At 33.4% G+C, this 17,279-nt stretch overlaps 1 protein-coding gene across 8 annotated transcripts in view; it reads left to right on the top strand.

Moving 5' to 3' along the window:
* LOC132742238 (sulfotransferase 1B1-like) overlaps positions 1 to 13,489 on the top strand; it is an 84,641-nt gene extending 71,152 nt beyond the window's left edge. The window contains exons 1-7 of one of the 8 annotated variants that reach the window (XM_060730578.1): positions 3,043 to 3,199; positions 4,418 to 4,602; positions 5,926 to 6,082; positions 6,835 to 7,001; positions 9,107 to 9,210; positions 9,626 to 9,800; positions 12,855 to 13,477. In XM_060730578.1, the coding sequence (XP_060586561.1) occupies positions 4,425 to 4,602; positions 5,926 to 6,082; positions 6,835 to 7,001; positions 9,107 to 9,210; positions 9,626 to 9,800; positions 12,855 to 12,973 (900 nt within the window). In that variant the 5' untranslated portion in view covers positions 3,043 to 3,199; positions 4,418 to 4,424 and the 3' untranslated portion in view covers positions 12,974 to 13,477. Of the gene's footprint in view, positions 1 to 3,042; positions 3,200 to 4,417; positions 4,603 to 5,925; positions 6,083 to 6,834; positions 7,002 to 9,106; positions 9,211 to 9,625; positions 9,801 to 12,854 lie in introns of those variants that run through there. The other 7 variants (XM_060730583.1, XM_060730579.1, XM_060730585.1 and 4 more) reach the window with 7 other exon arrangements.
* The last annotated feature ends 3,790 nt before the right edge of the window (positions 13,490 to 17,279 follow it).

Below are 17,279 nucleotides of genomic sequence, written 5' to 3' on the forward strand. Positions count from 1 at the left end.
TGATTGCCTCGTTACCTGTGTGTTTACTAACGTCAATACAACACTGGGGGTCAAAACCACATCACCAGCTGGAGCTAACAGATGCATAGACTCCAGTTATTTAAACCCATTAAGTCGCTTCTTATGATCAAACAGGGGATAATCAGTGACTGCAATTCCTTTGTCTCTATCATTAATGGCAACCCTTCAGCCACAAGGGGCAAACAAACCCTTTTGAATAATAACAAATAAAGATACCTTTAAAGTGTATTTTAATATTATTTAAACACCAATAACAAAAATTAGTATTTACCAATTTATTTCTTTTTGAGAACTGCACATTACAATCAAAACATAAGTATAAGCGAGTGTAGTATATGTTAAATCCAATCTACAGAAATTTCCTTTTGGGCAACCAACAACGATAAAAAAAAAGCCAATTACTCTTGTCTCGGATTTCAGCTCAGTGCAGTTAAGCTGTTAACGGAACAGTTATAAGTAATATAACTGCAAATCGGCTCTTACTCGGCAGTAATTAGTGTAGCCGCTTTTTCATGAAGAAACCAGTGCTGATAGTGAAAATTGTTTAATTGGCATATTTTAATTAGCCAGGTCAGGTATTTCTAAAAAGGCTGATAACACTGTAGCAATGTGAGGATACATTCAAATTTATTACATAGATAATGCACGTGGAGCTCAGCTCGCAGAGACAAATGAGAACACAGTAACTTTTTGATATCATTTTAACTCTAAGAAAAAATGTCAATAATTAATTGCTGACTGTTTATATTTTCTAGAAAAGTAAGCAAAACATTATTTGTTTCATATGAAAGGAATGAATTGCATTAACAATCTTAGGTATTGTTGAAAACTCATTGTTTTTACATGCCAGATTAAGTAATTGGACCCCATCCTTGTTTGTACGTGACTGCTGGGGAAAAATAATGTTATGCTTAATTAAAGAGGTGACACTTTCTATATTTTTATCTGATATCGAGTTGTAAGAGCCGATTTGCAGTTATATGGGTAAGAGTTCGATTAGACTCCCTACGGTCGTCTTAATACAAACTCTTACCCATACTTAGTAGCTGATTAGCCCTTACAGAGATTCAGCAGGCTGGAGCGTACTACTGTTACAGTTAATCAGCTTCAAATAGTGGTTTAGCAACTTGCAAGCCCTTGATAAAAGTGATTTATATCTCCTAGTAGTTTTATAAAAGTAGAAAGATGACCCATTGTACAAATGAAGGTTATTTACATAGCCATAACACAGAACAAAACAAATGACACTGTTTCAGTCGTCACCTCTCTCAACGATTAAGTTTTAGAGATCGACTATAGACTGGCTCATTGGCAAGTTTTTTATTATGTAGATAAAATTAGTTAATGATTAGAAGAATGTGATATTCAAACATTGCACTATCAATTCAGTTAAACGTTTATTCTAATCCTTTAAAGCTCTGTGACATGTTGTATATCATAAAAACTATTTTTATTTAAAAATTTGAAAACAGTGTGATTTTGTTAAAACAACAAAAAAATACACAAAAAGTCTATAAGTTTCCCCATTGCTGTATGGACAAATGCACATCTACTACACGCCGCTTGCAAGCGGCGTCGAATAAATGAACAGAACACTGAATTCAAAATGAATCATTTATAGATATTTTAGTGGTTTTTTTCTGAATGTAGAAAATACATAAAGTTTAATATAACAAAACATGAAGATTATTCTCTGGTGTAAACTGATGTTTCTCGAAACACACTAAACGTATTTTGTTTACATGAGATAAAGGTTCAGCGTCATTACATCATGTGTCGGATAAGCCCAGCCTACTTTCTATCTGTGCTTAATGGGATGACCACCCTAACGGGCACTATAAGGAACTGATATATTGATAACATAGGTCAAATATACTCCTTAAAGCTATGACCACTTCTCTGAACGCTTGGATGTAGAAATATAGAACCTTTATAATCTTTGATATTATCTTCATGAAAAATGTTTTCCATTAATTATGTTTTAAAAACCTTCCGTGATTGATTCTGTTTCATAACTTTTATGTTGATTATAACAATTATTTTTTTTTACTTTTATGTCAAAAAGTAAAATGTCATGCAATATTATATTTGTAAGGACCACAATGGAAACACGGGTTTATCTTAACTCTTTTTTTGTGTGTTATCATTCACATATAATGTTTATTGACATGGCTATTTTTATTTTCATACATGTCTTGTTATTTATTTTAATGTATGTTTTATAATTTGTTTGCCATTAGAATTGTAGCATTTTATGTGCAATGAATTCTATATATCTTATCCTTAAGAAACAACTAATAACATTCATCTAACAATCCCAACAAGAACAATAATTGTTTCTAGTCAAAAGTTATGATATATATATAATATGTATAAAAATTCCTATTTTTAATATGTGTTTGACCATTATCCTATTTAGAGAGCTTTACTAAAACTTTATTACATTTGCCAAAATAACGGTCTGTTCTCAACGTTTGTCTAGTTTTTAAGAGCATATTGGTTGTTTTTGTGAAATTTTAAATACATATACTTTAACCGTGTAGTTTTGATTTTATTAGACTTTGAAAATATCAGGTACCATATTTGCTGTTAGATTTAGCATTATTAAGCCAATAAATACCAAATATTAATTATAAAATTAAACATTTTTGTTTTTTCCAAATGAGATATGAGAGGTGCATAAATATTTTTTAAAGAAAAAAGAAATTGACCCATCTCAAACGTTCTAGTCTATTTGAATACTTTTCATAGCGGGTGCTATACATTAGCATGGTCATATGCCTTAATGGCTTTACAACCGATGAATCAGCTAAATGGGAGAGCGTGAAGAATGTTGCACTTTAATTAGCTCTCATTTCCAAATAGCTATGATTCATCGTTCTCAAGCAGTCCTTACTTTAAACGAAAAAAAAAAACACTGTCGTTATAAATAAATTTATTGTTTAGCAAATACACCTACTGGCGCACTGTGTGATAACCTTAGCGTATTGATAACAAGCATGTTTTACACCAAACGAATTACAACAGATTAAATAAAGGTCATCAAATATGTTATCATATACCTTCTTCAGTGTCGTATTTGAAAATGTGAATATTTTTCATTGTGGTATGTTCAACTTGGAGGAAATCATATTTAGGTTTAATATTTAGTACAAGGAGAAACAAAATAAGCCGTTGGGTATGTCTATCTTTTACTTTGTTTGCCATTTATGTTAATGGTTTAGAACATTTAGAACTTTTAAACGCATATAAGTATGCTTTCTAGATTATTCTTATGTAACATGTTTATTTAGGTTCTATTGTTATGAAAGTCTGAAACTGTTTTGGACCAAATTCAAGCCTCCTAGAACTAAACTTTAATAGTGTCATATGAAATATGATAAGATCAACAAGGAAAGGCGACGTTCAATGAACGCAAGCGGCAAACCCCATATGACCCAGCAACAAAAAACAGTGGCAAGGAGCCCATGCGGACACCAAACAAAAACAGGACAGGGCACAAGACAGAGCACGGGCAGGTCAATCACCAAAATAATAAATAATTTGTAACTGACAAAGAACCCAAAGAAAACAAATAAATGATGAATAGTAGGAAATAATTCGTAAATGATAAGGAACTCAAACAAAACAAATAAATGATTGAATAATAAGCCTACAAAGACAAAGGGCACATGGGAAGGGGACAGGAGACCCGGGGAAGGGGGGGGGGGCAAAATTAAAGAAATAAAAACTAGGGGCCCAGGGGAAGATACTCAGAATGGCTCGAAGTCACTATCCATATCCTAACACATTGACATATATGCTAATGCTCCCAGAATTTGTTATATGTAAACCACTTAAATAATTTCTCTACCAAATATTTCGAAAATCGAAAAACAACAAAACAAAGGATGGTATAAAGGCCTTCATGGTTTCCAATTAAATAGAGTTCTACAATATATTCTATTAGTCTTATTTTAAACAGGTAGATATGCAAACATACCTTAAATACATTTTCCATTTTTCTAACACAACTCTTTGCATGTATGGAGCTCTTAAATGAGTCTTTAATATGCTATACTTAAAAATGATATTTTAGATACAGTTAAAAACTTTTTTTTATTATCATTATACAAAAAAAGCATCAATCTACATAATATGATTTTGTCCACAAACATAGGGATAGTAGTAATTGTTTTAAAAAGTAGAGGAAACGTAGAAAGAATAAAAAATAGTAGGAAAAAGTTTTCACTGGAAAAGGAAGAGCCGGCTCGTCAGTCTGTTTACAACCGTCAGTTTTTTCAACAGGATGGTGCTTTGCAAGTCGGTAAGGCAGTCCGATATGCAGTTAGAGACGTTCTATCGAGATTCAAAATTTAAATTGATTACAAATAAATTCTTGATTTAATGATTTTAGTTTCAGAATGACGTCAGTATGGATAAAAGATCTTGGGGGTGCAACTATGCATGCAGTTGACGTTGGTGGATTTATTACACCATACTTTATGAAAGAACCTGAAGAAACGAAGCAAATCTTCGACAAAGTTCCTGATTACAAATTTCAGGAAAATGATGTAATGTTGTGTACATACCCCAAAACAGGTATACAAGTCGTTTAAAAGAATGTCATCGAGACTTAATATGATGAAAACAATTATAATGTCACCGCCATTTAGTTATATTCGAATACAAAAATACCTTTAATTGAGCGTCAGACGATCCATTCCGACCGTTTTTGATATGTTTTGTTTTTGTGAAACAGATTTATATCTAAGTTAAGTTAAGTGAAGCGTGGAATGTTTGGTGTTGTCGTTGATCTCTCTGTTTTAAGTCACACTCTAATCGCGTGGTTAAAGTAAACAACAACTTCTGGTCAGAGTATTTAACAACTACTCAAAATAGAGTGAAATAAGAATCCCTAAAGAAAGCCCAACGCGGCAAAATCGAAAATGTTGCAGGCTCGGTTTGATTGAGCCTGTTCATGGACGGTACTGGCAAGCGCAAAATACCGTCCACGCCCCCTAGCACCGGCTTAAGCAGAATTCAACATTTAACATGAACTGGTAAAATTTAGAATTTTGAAACATCGCAGATGTGTTCATATGGCGGTTATCATGGAACCTGATTATCAAGTCGATCATCGAAAGTTTGATTAAGACTTTCAAATTCATCCCCGCCGGATTTTTATTTTGCATTTGCTTCTGTCTATCCTTATATAGAAGTAGGATCGGGACTTGGGGCCCTTGGAATGAATTCATTTTAAATCAGTATGTTATCAGATTTGCAAACAGAAACGTTTCTGTTTAAAAACTAAATTTTCATGATTATTAGTGAAGATTGTGTGTGTGTAACGGTTAAGTGCGTTCCTACCTTTAAGATTATTCTGGCAACTATCAGGCAATCGATTCTTTGTCTTAATTGAATAGAGAGTTGTTACTTTGTTTCAGAGCTGATAGATGCTCTTTGCCACTAAGTCAAAGAATCAATAACCTGACTCAGTTGTCAGCGGGTTTATTTAAACTTATGAACTAAACTTTTTCGTAAGAAACTAAAGTTTAAGGTTGACTTGACTTATGTCATTGAACACGATTGTATTAATATTACTACAGAAAGCAATGTAATAATAAAGGGCATATTTCCAATTCAGCTGTTAATATAAGAACAATATTCTTTAAAACTAACTTATACTTCTTCTGGTCAAGTATTTTGATTGCATGAAATAACCATTTGTATTCAATTAATGCTGATTATTAAAAAGAGCGTCACAGCATCCACAAGTATGATTATGCAATTATGTGTATATGAATGGTGTTTAAATATTTTGTTTCGATACGTCTTTTAATAATTTAATCTTATTCCTTAAACTTAAATGAAGATGTTCAAATCTCATTAGAATTGTTTATATGTGTAAACATTAATTCATAGGCACTAACTGGATGTACGAAATACTTATGATGATTTTAAAGAAGAGCGCTGAACCAGTGGAGGGCAACAAGGGAGATTTAATGCTGGAATTTCAATCTGCTGAAAGTGTTGATAAACAGCCTGCACCAAGAATTGTCAATTGCCATTATCCTTGTCGGTATGTATGCATATGTTTTGACAATTCATTAATCGCGTTGTTTGGACAACAGATATAAGTATCTTAAAAGGCAATATTACTTACTGTCTTTGTTTATAACAACATAAATTTAAGACAACAATATGTTGTTACCACTTTTGTTTTAGAACGGTAACATTATATTATGGAATGAAAAAACTGACAGTTATGCGACATAAACGTTCAGATATGCAGAGGGTTTTGATGTGATAAAGCAGCAATTAGGTACTTAACTGCAGAAAATGTTTTGCATTTGTTCAAGTGTTAAAGAGAGCAGACCTAATTTCTATCCTTTGCATTCATGTTTGGGCATACATGTAACTGAGAACCTTTATTCTAACAATCTATACTAAATGATATTACGTCTTCAATACAATATCTTACACATATTTAAATAGAGAATACATGATACTTAAGGAACACTCAACCAGGAACAGTTTCAATTTTGCTGTTTTGTGCGTTCTTTTGGAATAATTTTTCTCTAGATCGGGTGAAATGCATTTTGTACCAAAAGCATGCTCTTGAAACGTTGGTATCATAAGCGCGCGTCAATTCAATGTACTTTTAATTCTTACTCGTCTCCTTTATTGTACGGAATAATACCAGACAACCTAATAAATAGCGAGGACTGTTAAGTCATGGTTAAAAATCCACTCTGCAAATAACCGTTTTTAAGTCTTTGTTAAACATACACTCTGCAAATAAATATTTTGAAACAGCAAACACTATTGCAGGTATCTACTGTTGAAGGACATGAAAGATAAACAGATAAAGACGATACTGTGTTGTCGTAACCCAAAAGACACCGCTGTGTCCTACTACAATCATATGAAGGGTATAAAATCGTACGAATATGATGGCAAATGGAGTGACTGGCTACCCGTGTATCTGCAAGGAAAATGTAGGTCATATGCGTTTATACGAGCAACCTTTAAATATGACAGCATCCAAGCACAAAATCACGAATCCCTGAAATACGAGGGGAAGTCAGAAAATATCCCTTTGACTCGTTCTCGAAAACCATTCAACATTTTAAAAAAATCTACTCTTTTTCAAAATATTCTCCACCTTCGTATACGCAATTTTGCCATCTTCGTTGGAGCTTTTGTATTCCCGCTGTGAACCATGACGTAGACTTATGTTTTAGGTATTGTGTAACAGCAGATATCAAAATCGCCCTGGTCTTATATTTCTTTCCAGCAAGCAATTTTTTCAGTTCTGGAAACAAATAAAAGTCACAGGGGGTGAGGTCTGGGCTATAAGGAGGGTGAGACAACAATTACCATTTGCAAGAGTTGATAACCTCAACTGTAGCTGCGGCGGTATGGGAGGGGTCGTTATCGTGAAGGAGGACATTTTTCTGTGCTTACCTGTGAAGCATTTGCCTTAGCTTTTCTCTGAGATTTTTCAGAATTACTTCAGAATAGTACACTTAGCGGTGCCAGTTTGACCTTTTGGCATGAAATGAGTAAGTATCACTCGTGGATCCCAAAAGGCAACAAGCATGACTTTGCCAGCCGAAGGAGACAGCTTAAACTTTTTAGGAGGTTGGCCATCTTGATGTGTCACCATTTTTGTCTTTGTCAAACCGCCATGATCAAACAGTTCTTCTTCGATGCCGAATTGGACACACTAAAGTTACCCACTCTAATCTCCTCACGAATGACAATGCCACTTTCTGTGTAGCTTGCAATGAAACTTTTACCGTCTGGAATGTCATGATTTTTCACAGGCCCGTTATAGATTTTATAATGTAAATTCACTCAAAAAAACTCTTTAATACAATTCCATAAAAAAACATAATCGATTATTTGAAAGAGATAAACTTGTATTCAAGGATCTAATTGGCTCTTTTGTGTTGTCATTTGCAGAGTTTTACATAATATTTTAAGCAAATTATAGCATTCGGCACGATATGGCCATTTATGTGTTGACAGCCGTAAAATTCCAAAGAAACAAACAAACAATTAGGAGGTGGGGAACCAGCTCGTTTCAACTGCTTTGATCAGGTTCGGAATAATGAACCCACATCTCATCTCCAGTGATAATGCGGTTCAAAACCTTATCTCCTTCACGATAAAAACGACTTAGATATTCTTTTGTATTGGTTACTCCGGTTGCCTTTTGTTCTGCGGACAGCTGTCTAGGCAACCGCCTGGCACTTACCTTGCTCATGCCTAGGTGTCCGTGTAAAATCTTGTGTGCCGATGCCTTACCGATGCTAAACTTGTTAGCTACCTCCTCCAAAGTTATTCGACGATTTTTGTTGACAAAAGCTTTAACATTTGCTACCATTGTTGGGGTCACCGCCTCAGCTAGCCGCCCAGTCCTAGGCCTGTCACAAACACTTGTTCTGCCTTCATGAAACTGAGAAACCCAGTTGTAGAAGGTTGAAAGTGATACACATTTATCAGAATATCTTTTTTAAGCCTCTGGAAGATGTGGATGTGGCAGGGCTTTTAACCTTCTGCAACCAGAAACTTTATTACAGGTTGTTTTGTTTCTCTAAGAAAGAGTCCATAATAGACGAAGCACATATCATATATCAGAGGGCAAAATACTGTGTATACACACCTATCATTAATGATGTTTTCTTGATGTTCCTAACAGCTTTTCAATAAAACTATGAAATTAAATATGACAGATCGCCTTTATGGTACTTCTGCGTTCGATTGGGTTTCTCTTCTAAGCTGTTCTAGTCATTATATTCTCCTCTCGAACCGGGCATAAGACGATTGAAACTAACTTTCGACTAATTTACAGTTGCAAAATTCTCCGTGGAATTAGTATACAATATCTACTAAGTATTTGTTTTATTATAAATTCCTATTCAAATCAAATTCCATTTTGATAAAAATCAAATAATGTAATTGTTTAAATCTAAGATGACAATTAATGGTGAAAAACATTGCGGGTAAAAATGTAATAAAATAAAACTATAGAGGACGAATGAAATAGAAAGTCAGTGAAACTTTAAAATAAAGTGAATTATTATTAATTTTACAGTAGAGTACGGGAAGTACACAGACTACCTCATTGGGTGGGAAAAGGAAATACAAAATGGCGTTGGTTATCCTCTTCACATCATGTATTACGAGGACATGAAAAAGGTAAGTTAATGAAAATGTTTGAATCCCCCTCCAGAAGTGTATAAATATAAAAATGTATAAATGATAAAGTAGATATTTAAATCATTAACTTCTCATCGTTAGCGATGAAAATGTTCTGTATGTATATTGGGAGGTTATGAATTAACAATCTTATTATGACGCATTCACTAAAAGTAATATTGTCTCGCATGTGTTAACAATTAATGAACTGGTAAGTTAAGATAATAATTATCAATATTCTGTTTATAAGAAATCGAAAAAATAAGATACCAAAATTACTGAGTATGAAAATATAATTGTCATAATTTATAATTTATTTCAATGCATACACGAAAACATTTAAATATGACTTTTGACACTTTTTATAACACTATATTAACATTGGAATATAGACTATTTAAATTTGTACACACAGAATGGTTCTGAGGAAATTGAGAAGCTTTTGAAGTTTCTTGGTGTCGACTTAGACAACAATTTGAAGAATGACATTTTAAAACAGTGCGGTTTTGATATAATGGTTAAGAGGGACAAGGTACCTCCTGCATTCAAAGAAATGTTTTTCAAGTCAGATTTCAGTTTTTTGAGAAAAGGTAAAAGTCAAATATAATATTTTATAATTCTCTGTCTTTTCTAATAGATATCTTTCGGTTTAGCTCTTACTTTATCTAGGATATACATTTTATAGACTATATATCGGTAGTTATACAGAAATTGCCAAATAAATATATTATTTTTAGTTTGTAGTACTTGCTCTCGAGAGATTGCACTCCTTCCGAATTTCTGTATTTACAACAGCAAATCGAATTTTTATATTTACAACAGCAAGTTGAATTTCTACAAAGCTGTAAAAAGTTGTCTCGTACTTAATCTTATTAATGTTTTCTTGTGATCATTTATTCTCATAAAATTTAGTGTTGGTGATTGAATTATGCATACAGACTTTTTTTCATAAACTGACTTATAGTTTGAACATCTTTAAATTAAAGAATTCAAGTAAGGATGTCAAGGTTAGCAAATATTCTTAAACATTTAACCATTTAACAGAATGGACACTAAGATTTTAAACATTAACTTTGTTTCTTTATGATAAAATATGACAATTCTTCGAAATTTGTTACACACATCAATATAACAATGGGATAATTATTCTTCGCAAGGGCCGTGCTGTGCACAATAAGAAAAAGCAAAGGTCTGTACAACTAGTTATATTAAAAGCAGTCACACCTCATATAGAACAAATGCAATATTTAATATCATTCTGCAACATCTTTGACTGTTGGTCTTATACTAACCTAGGTTATTGAATTTTCTAACTGGCAAAATATCGACCGAATCATTTTAGACGGAAAACGTGACACCCCATTTTCAAACATACATCACATAATTATTTTACTTTCACATACTCCAATGATAGGATAGCATCCGGTTTGTTTATAGAATACATTCAGAAATGTATCGATAGTTTGATGAGAAATGCATAGTCAAAATGAAAATCTTTATTTTCGTTGATTTGTATTGTATGTATATATAGTTTATGCGTATTGTAAACGCATGGGCATAATGCGCAGATGTAGGACTTTAGATTATATAAATCTTGTCATGGTTTTATTTTCCTGTACGTATTTCTTCAACACAATATACAAGCCTTAGATTAAATTAATTCTTCAAGGCTTCCTTTAAAAGTTTTCATCTTACAAGTTAACTCTCTTGCCGTCTGTTGCAAGTTATCTACACATTGTGATGATATTAACGTTAAACAAAAGATACATAATTTATTCGTTTTATTTTTGCGTTCGCGCTGAAGTATGGTACTTTATGACAGAAACATTATTGTAATAATCTTATTGTTATCTCAAAGTTCGGTCATTTGCTCAAATGTGTTGATTTTTTTAGCTCACCTGACCATGAAGTGGTCAAGGTGAGGTTTAGTGATGGGGCTATGTTCGGCGTCCGTCGTCGTGCGTCGTGCGTCGTCAACAATTGAGTTGTTAACAGTTTAGCAGTCACAGTTTTGATTGAATCATCATAAAACTTTGTCAGAATGTTTGTCTTAATGAAATACAGATCAAGTTCGAAGATGGGTTATCTCTGGTCAAAAACTAGGTCACAGGAGCTAAAAATAGAAAAAGCTTGTTAACACTCTAGAGGCTGCAGTTTTCATCCAAATATTCTCGAAATTTGTCAGGAAGGTTGTTATAATGATATCTAGGTCAAGTTCGAAGATGGGTCATCTCCGGTCGAAAATTAGGTCACAGGAGCTAAAAATAGAAAAAGCTTGTTAACACTCTAGAGGCTGCAGTTTTCATCCAAATATTCTGGAAATTTGTCAGGAAGGTTGTTTTGATGATATCTAGGTCAAGTTCGAAGATGGGTCATCTCCAGTCAAAAACTAGGGCACAGGAGCTAAAAATAAAAAAAGCTTGTTAACACTCTAGTGGCTGCAGTTTTCATCTAAATATTCTGGAAATTTGTCCAGAATGTTGTTTTGACGATATCTAAGTCAAGTTTGAAGATGGGTCATGTCCGGTCAAAAACTTGGTCACAGGAGCTAAAAATATAAAAAGCTTGTTAACACTCTAGGGCCTGCAGTTTTCATCCATACATTTTGGAAATTTGTCAGGAAGGTTGTTTTGATAATTTCTAGGTCGAGTTCGAAGATGGGTTATCTCCGGTCAAAAACTAGGTCACAGGGCCTAAAAATAGAAAAAGCTTGTTAACACTCTAGTGACTGCAGTTTTGATTAAAATATTCTTGAAATTTGTCAGGAAGGTTGTTTTGATGATATCTAAGTCAAGTTTGAAGATGGGTCATCTCCGGTCAAAAACTAGGTCACTGGAGGTGAAAATAGAAAAAGCTTGTTAACACAGGAGGGGCTACAGTTTTCATCCAAATATTCTGGAAAATTATCAGGAAGGTTGTTTTGATGATTTCTAGGTCAAGTTCGAAGATGGGTTATCTCCGGTCAAAAACTAGGTCACAGGAGCTAAAATTAGAAAAAGCTTTTAAATACTATTGTGTCTGCAGTATTGATTCAAATATTCTGGAAATTTGTCAGGAAGGTTGTTTTGATGATTTCTGGGTCAAGTTCGAAGATAGGTCATCTCAGGTCAAAAACTAGGTCACAGGAGCTAAAAAGAGAAAAAGCTTGTTTACACTCTAGTGGCTGCAGTTTTATTCAAATATTCTGGAAATTTGTCAGGAAGGTTGTTTTGATGATTTCTGGGTCAAGTGCTAAGATTGGACATGTCCGGTCAAAAACTAGGTCAAAGGAGCTAAAAATAGAAAAATCTTTTTAACACTCTAGTGGCCGCAGTTTTGATCCAAATTTCCTGAAAATTGGTCAGGAATGTTGTTTTGATGATTTCTAGGTCAAATTTGAATATGGGTCGTCAAAAATTAGGTCACATTGCCCAAATATGGAAAAATCTTTATACACACCAGAGGTCACATGTTTGACTCAGTTGTTATCAAACTTGGCCATGATGCTTGTTTAAGACATTGCTTGGATGTGGTTGTGTCAGGTGAGCGATCCAGGGCCATCATGGCCCTCTTGTTTATCATAGCAACTAGTTCGAAGTTTTTGAAATAAAGTAAATATCGTCTAGAGCAAATGATTAATCATTCATATTTTGTCTTTTGTCTAGGTCAAGTTGGTGACTGGAAGAACTGGTTTACAGTCGCTCAGAATGAAATGTTTGATGACATATGGGAGAAAGAGATGAGTGGATCATCTTTTTCAAAGTTTACATATTCAATGTATTGACAACAAAAAGCACTGTACTCGAAACTAGCTTTTGTATCACTCAAACTAAGGCATTTACAAACATATCAACTTATCAAGTCTACTAAAATTATATTCGATATACAAATTCACAATTTTTATCAACTAAAATCTATTTCTATACAAATTCGGAACACTTTCACTGTTTCCATTTATTGGATGTTAATTAGGATTGGAAAACATAACGTTTTTGAAATAATTATTTTTTAAAATGTGTCATTTATGTATCGTTTTACTAGTTATGTGACACCACGTTTATAACTGAAGACACTGTTAATAAATCCATTACAAGCTACCATGGCAATGATTTGTTGTTATTTTTGCCGTAGATTTATGTCTGTTTCATGTTTCGTCTGTACCTTAGAGTACATGTACGACTTGATCATGGCAAATGAAAAGATACCGACATATATTTGTTTTCTATAATAGCCACATATTTAGTCAACATTCCAATTTTTAGTTTAGTGTGTTTGGAAAATGTTGTCAATACCTAATTTTATTTAATATAATCAATGTATCAATGCGTGGTTTTACAAATATTAAATATGTATCAGATAACTTATTAACATATGTTTTTATAATGTTGTCAAAATAAGTGCAAAGTATAATTTTCATGTTTGAGGTAGATAATTCCTACAAACATTTTAGAAGTTGTTAGTAATCGCTCACTATAAATGAAACGCAATATAAGGGTTAAAAAGAACACCCGCAATCATAACTGTAATAAACTACTATCAGTGCGATGCTTTACCAACATTGGTTTAATACTTAACATATTTATTAGAGTTCTGTCAATGTTTTGTAAAATGGAATCACATTTTTAACTTTGTTCTCAAATCCAAGCTACGTACATGTGAATATGTTCATTCATCAATACAATCCAGCTGATATACAAAAACCTGTAAAATTTGTTGTGATGTTAAATAATTTTATCAATATATACGTTAAGTTTTGTAAAATATTTTTTTTTAATTTGAAAAAACTGTTGAATTTTAACATAGATGGTTTGTTTAGTACGTCTGTTAAAATATAGTGATCGTCTGTACGTAAAGTCGTTGTTTGCTATCTGGTCGATTGCTTGAGTATACCAGTTCCAGACCAACATTCTTAACAACAGCTTGCTTCCATGTATAAGGAACGACTGATGAACGATTAAAAAGTTGGTTATTAAATGTAATAGTTCATTCAGGAACATTTTCAAGATCCCACATGGTTTTTATTGCAATTGCTTTCGTATTTCATCGTCAGTTAGATGTTGAATAATTTCAAAGATTTTCCATTTTTGTTTTTGGTTTGAAATGGTCGTATGTTATAAGCGAATATCGCATTTTATCCATAAAAATAGTCAATGGTTGTGTTCCTTTCACCGCTAGGCATTGGGTTCTCTGTGTTTTTTTTATCCAATTATCTCTGAAACTAACATTTCGGGTCTCTTGTAAAACCAAGAACACTTTTGACTAAATGTGTGTTATTTTTCCTTTCATGATTTAAAGTGGTACTTATTTCGTTCATTTGTTAAACAATTGATAGTGCTCAGGTTGTTTCTAGCGTTACTACAATATTTTAACTTTTCGAATTTTTCTTTTCATTTCCTAGATGTTTTCCTTTAACAAACGTTTTGAAATGCGGCATATACGAATTTTCTCTTTGACCGGGCCGTGCTTGTGTAATACTTTCTTGGTTTCAACTAAAGACTGATCAACGAACGTGTCTATATCAGTTTCATCAATAGAAATATTCTGCAGGTCCTCAGCAAATTCATCATTATTCATGTCTTTAAAATAAAAAGACATCGACTAATATTTACATTATTTTTGAATTTGTGTTACAATTTTTACAACACAATGGTCTGAGATGAATTGACATTGTTCACATGAACGTATTCAACACCATTTATTACTTCAGAGATTACAAGATCGAGAACATTTTCTACTTTAATGTGCTGAAATTAGCATAATGTTCAAGTCTAAGTGACGGTCATTGAAACGCTCTTAGATTTATGACCTGTCATAACGCATGTTCGAAAGAATTTCTGACATTTTCCCCGAACCGATAGACTAGACTGACCCCACCACCTGTTAAGTTTTGTCTATTTAACGCTATGAATGTGTAATCATTTTGATTCAAATCAGATGTGTCAATTTGATATTGTTTTGGATATGCCAATTATTAAAGTTTGTCCCTCTAGGTCAATAAAAAAACACCTGAATCGTCCACCTTGTTTACCCTTACGCTTTTTATGCTGAGCGATGTTTGATTCATTTATTTTACATGCCATTGAAGGTTAAGTTGTGTAAAGGTGTCTGTTATTCGATACAATTGTTGTCCAATTTTTAATAATTCTTCACAAGGGTAAATGCTATGTGTATGCAAACTATCATGTTTAGAAATGTCCGATCGATTTTAATGAAAGAAAATAAGTCTAAAAAATGTCTAAAATCTGCACAATTTTATATTGATTTTACCCAGTCCTGCACTGACATTGGAAATAAAAGAACACACACGAAGATGCACAGAACATTTATAATCCCAAATGTTCAATTCTATCAAAAAATACAAAAAGAAACAGTTACGATTCCTTTTTACAATTTTACAAAAGGTATTTATTGCACCTGCTTTGACACATTTATTTTTGTAATGAAAAGGAATTGTGATTCATAACATAACGGATTCCGCTACCAAGGCTGTCGAAAATATTTGGAACATTATTGAGCTTATCCTGGTGCTGGTTTTGATATCTCTCGTTTTCAGCTAAGGTTGAAAGGTCTTTTTCTGACGAAGTCCATCAGTTTGACTTCCTGTAAAATTTACAGTGAAGGACTGAATATAAGGAAAGTTCTCATTGGTCATTTTAAAATGGAAATCACATTGGCCATTCTAAAATAAAATGTAAAGGCTAGTTCTGAAATAAAATGTACAGGAGTGAGGATAGCTCTTTCCCCTTTAGGCTAAATTGCTAAAATATTTAAATGGACTCCATTGAGATTTTTTTTATCTTTTTCAAAATAACAAGAATAAAGATCAACAAGGCAAAGGCAACGTTCACAGGACGCCGCCCCCGGACACACCCAAGCAGGACACCCAGAAGGCACCAAACAAGTACCTTGAGTGGACACAAGGAAGAAAGGAGCGGGCGGGACATGTAATGTGAAATAACATAAACAAAAACAGTCCCATAAGGGAATTAAAGGGAAAAGGGCTGTACGGGTGAAAAGGTGGGGGGGGATTTAAAATGGAAGGGGGGGGGGGAGAAAATACCAACGACAATCCAACAAGACAGACATCACGAAACATGTAAACATCCAAAAACAAGTAACAATACAGACAAGAAAAACACGTGAAGGAACACAAAGGATGTACGCCTTGGAACGGTCAGTGGCAGTTAAACCACTGGGGAGTTTAAACCGGTTTTATACTAACTTCCCACCTAAAGACTTTTGTATAACTTGATGCAGGTCTGGATCAGTAACTGGTGTACAACACTTCATATCATTCGATCACTCCGCTTCCCAGGGATGAACAATTTTATAGCGCAATTTGACCAAAATTGAAAAGTGTTGCAAACTTTTCGCTCCAAATCGGCACAAATATGACATAAGTTGGTGATTATCTATATAAAACCAGTTATATTTACATATTACCCATCGACAAAGACTCAACACCGATTAAAGTTTTACTAAATTTATTTTATTAAGTTTTTGGCGTAAACATTGTCATAGCTGAGTATCATATTCAAAGATGAAAATTTGAAATGCTAATTGAATAATTTATTATCTTTATGTAGTATATTTTGCGTTTTCGCTCCGATTACGGCAGCAAAAATCTGAAATTCATGCTATAAAAATGCAACAAGTTACACTGATAGCAACAACTTGAAAAACGCGGCAGACTTAAAAAGCTATTTGCCCAGGTGACTGTAGCAAAATTAGAGTCTTTGAACACTTTTAAAGAATTTTAAGTATCTTCTCGTAGTCCATTTGCATTATATATCATTGCACACGTGCTGGACTGGTCTCCTTGTCTGCCTTTATACTCGCTATGACGATCGTCTGCTAAACTCTATCTGAAATTATACAACAAAATACGGACAGCAAAAAAAATATCTGAGGTGGGAGGGTGGGTTAAAAGCATTTTAATTATGTAAAAATATTTAAACTTTAAGTTTTAAACATAGCGTCAGTACAACTACCTTCTTCGTTGGCTTCCAGATTGCAAAGAAAGAACAACGATCGGTGCTGCGCTTTTCTAAGAAAAGTAGTACTTAATGTATCCCTCCCTTTTTCCCCTT

Source organism: Ruditapes philippinarum, unplaced genomic scaffold, assembly GCF_026571515.1.
Source record: "Ruditapes philippinarum isolate M1 unplaced genomic scaffold, ASM2657151v2 ctg935_1_1_1_1, whole genome shotgun sequence".
In the NCBI taxonomy this organism is placed as follows: domain Eukaryota; kingdom Metazoa; phylum Mollusca; class Bivalvia; order Venerida; family Veneridae; genus Ruditapes; species Ruditapes philippinarum.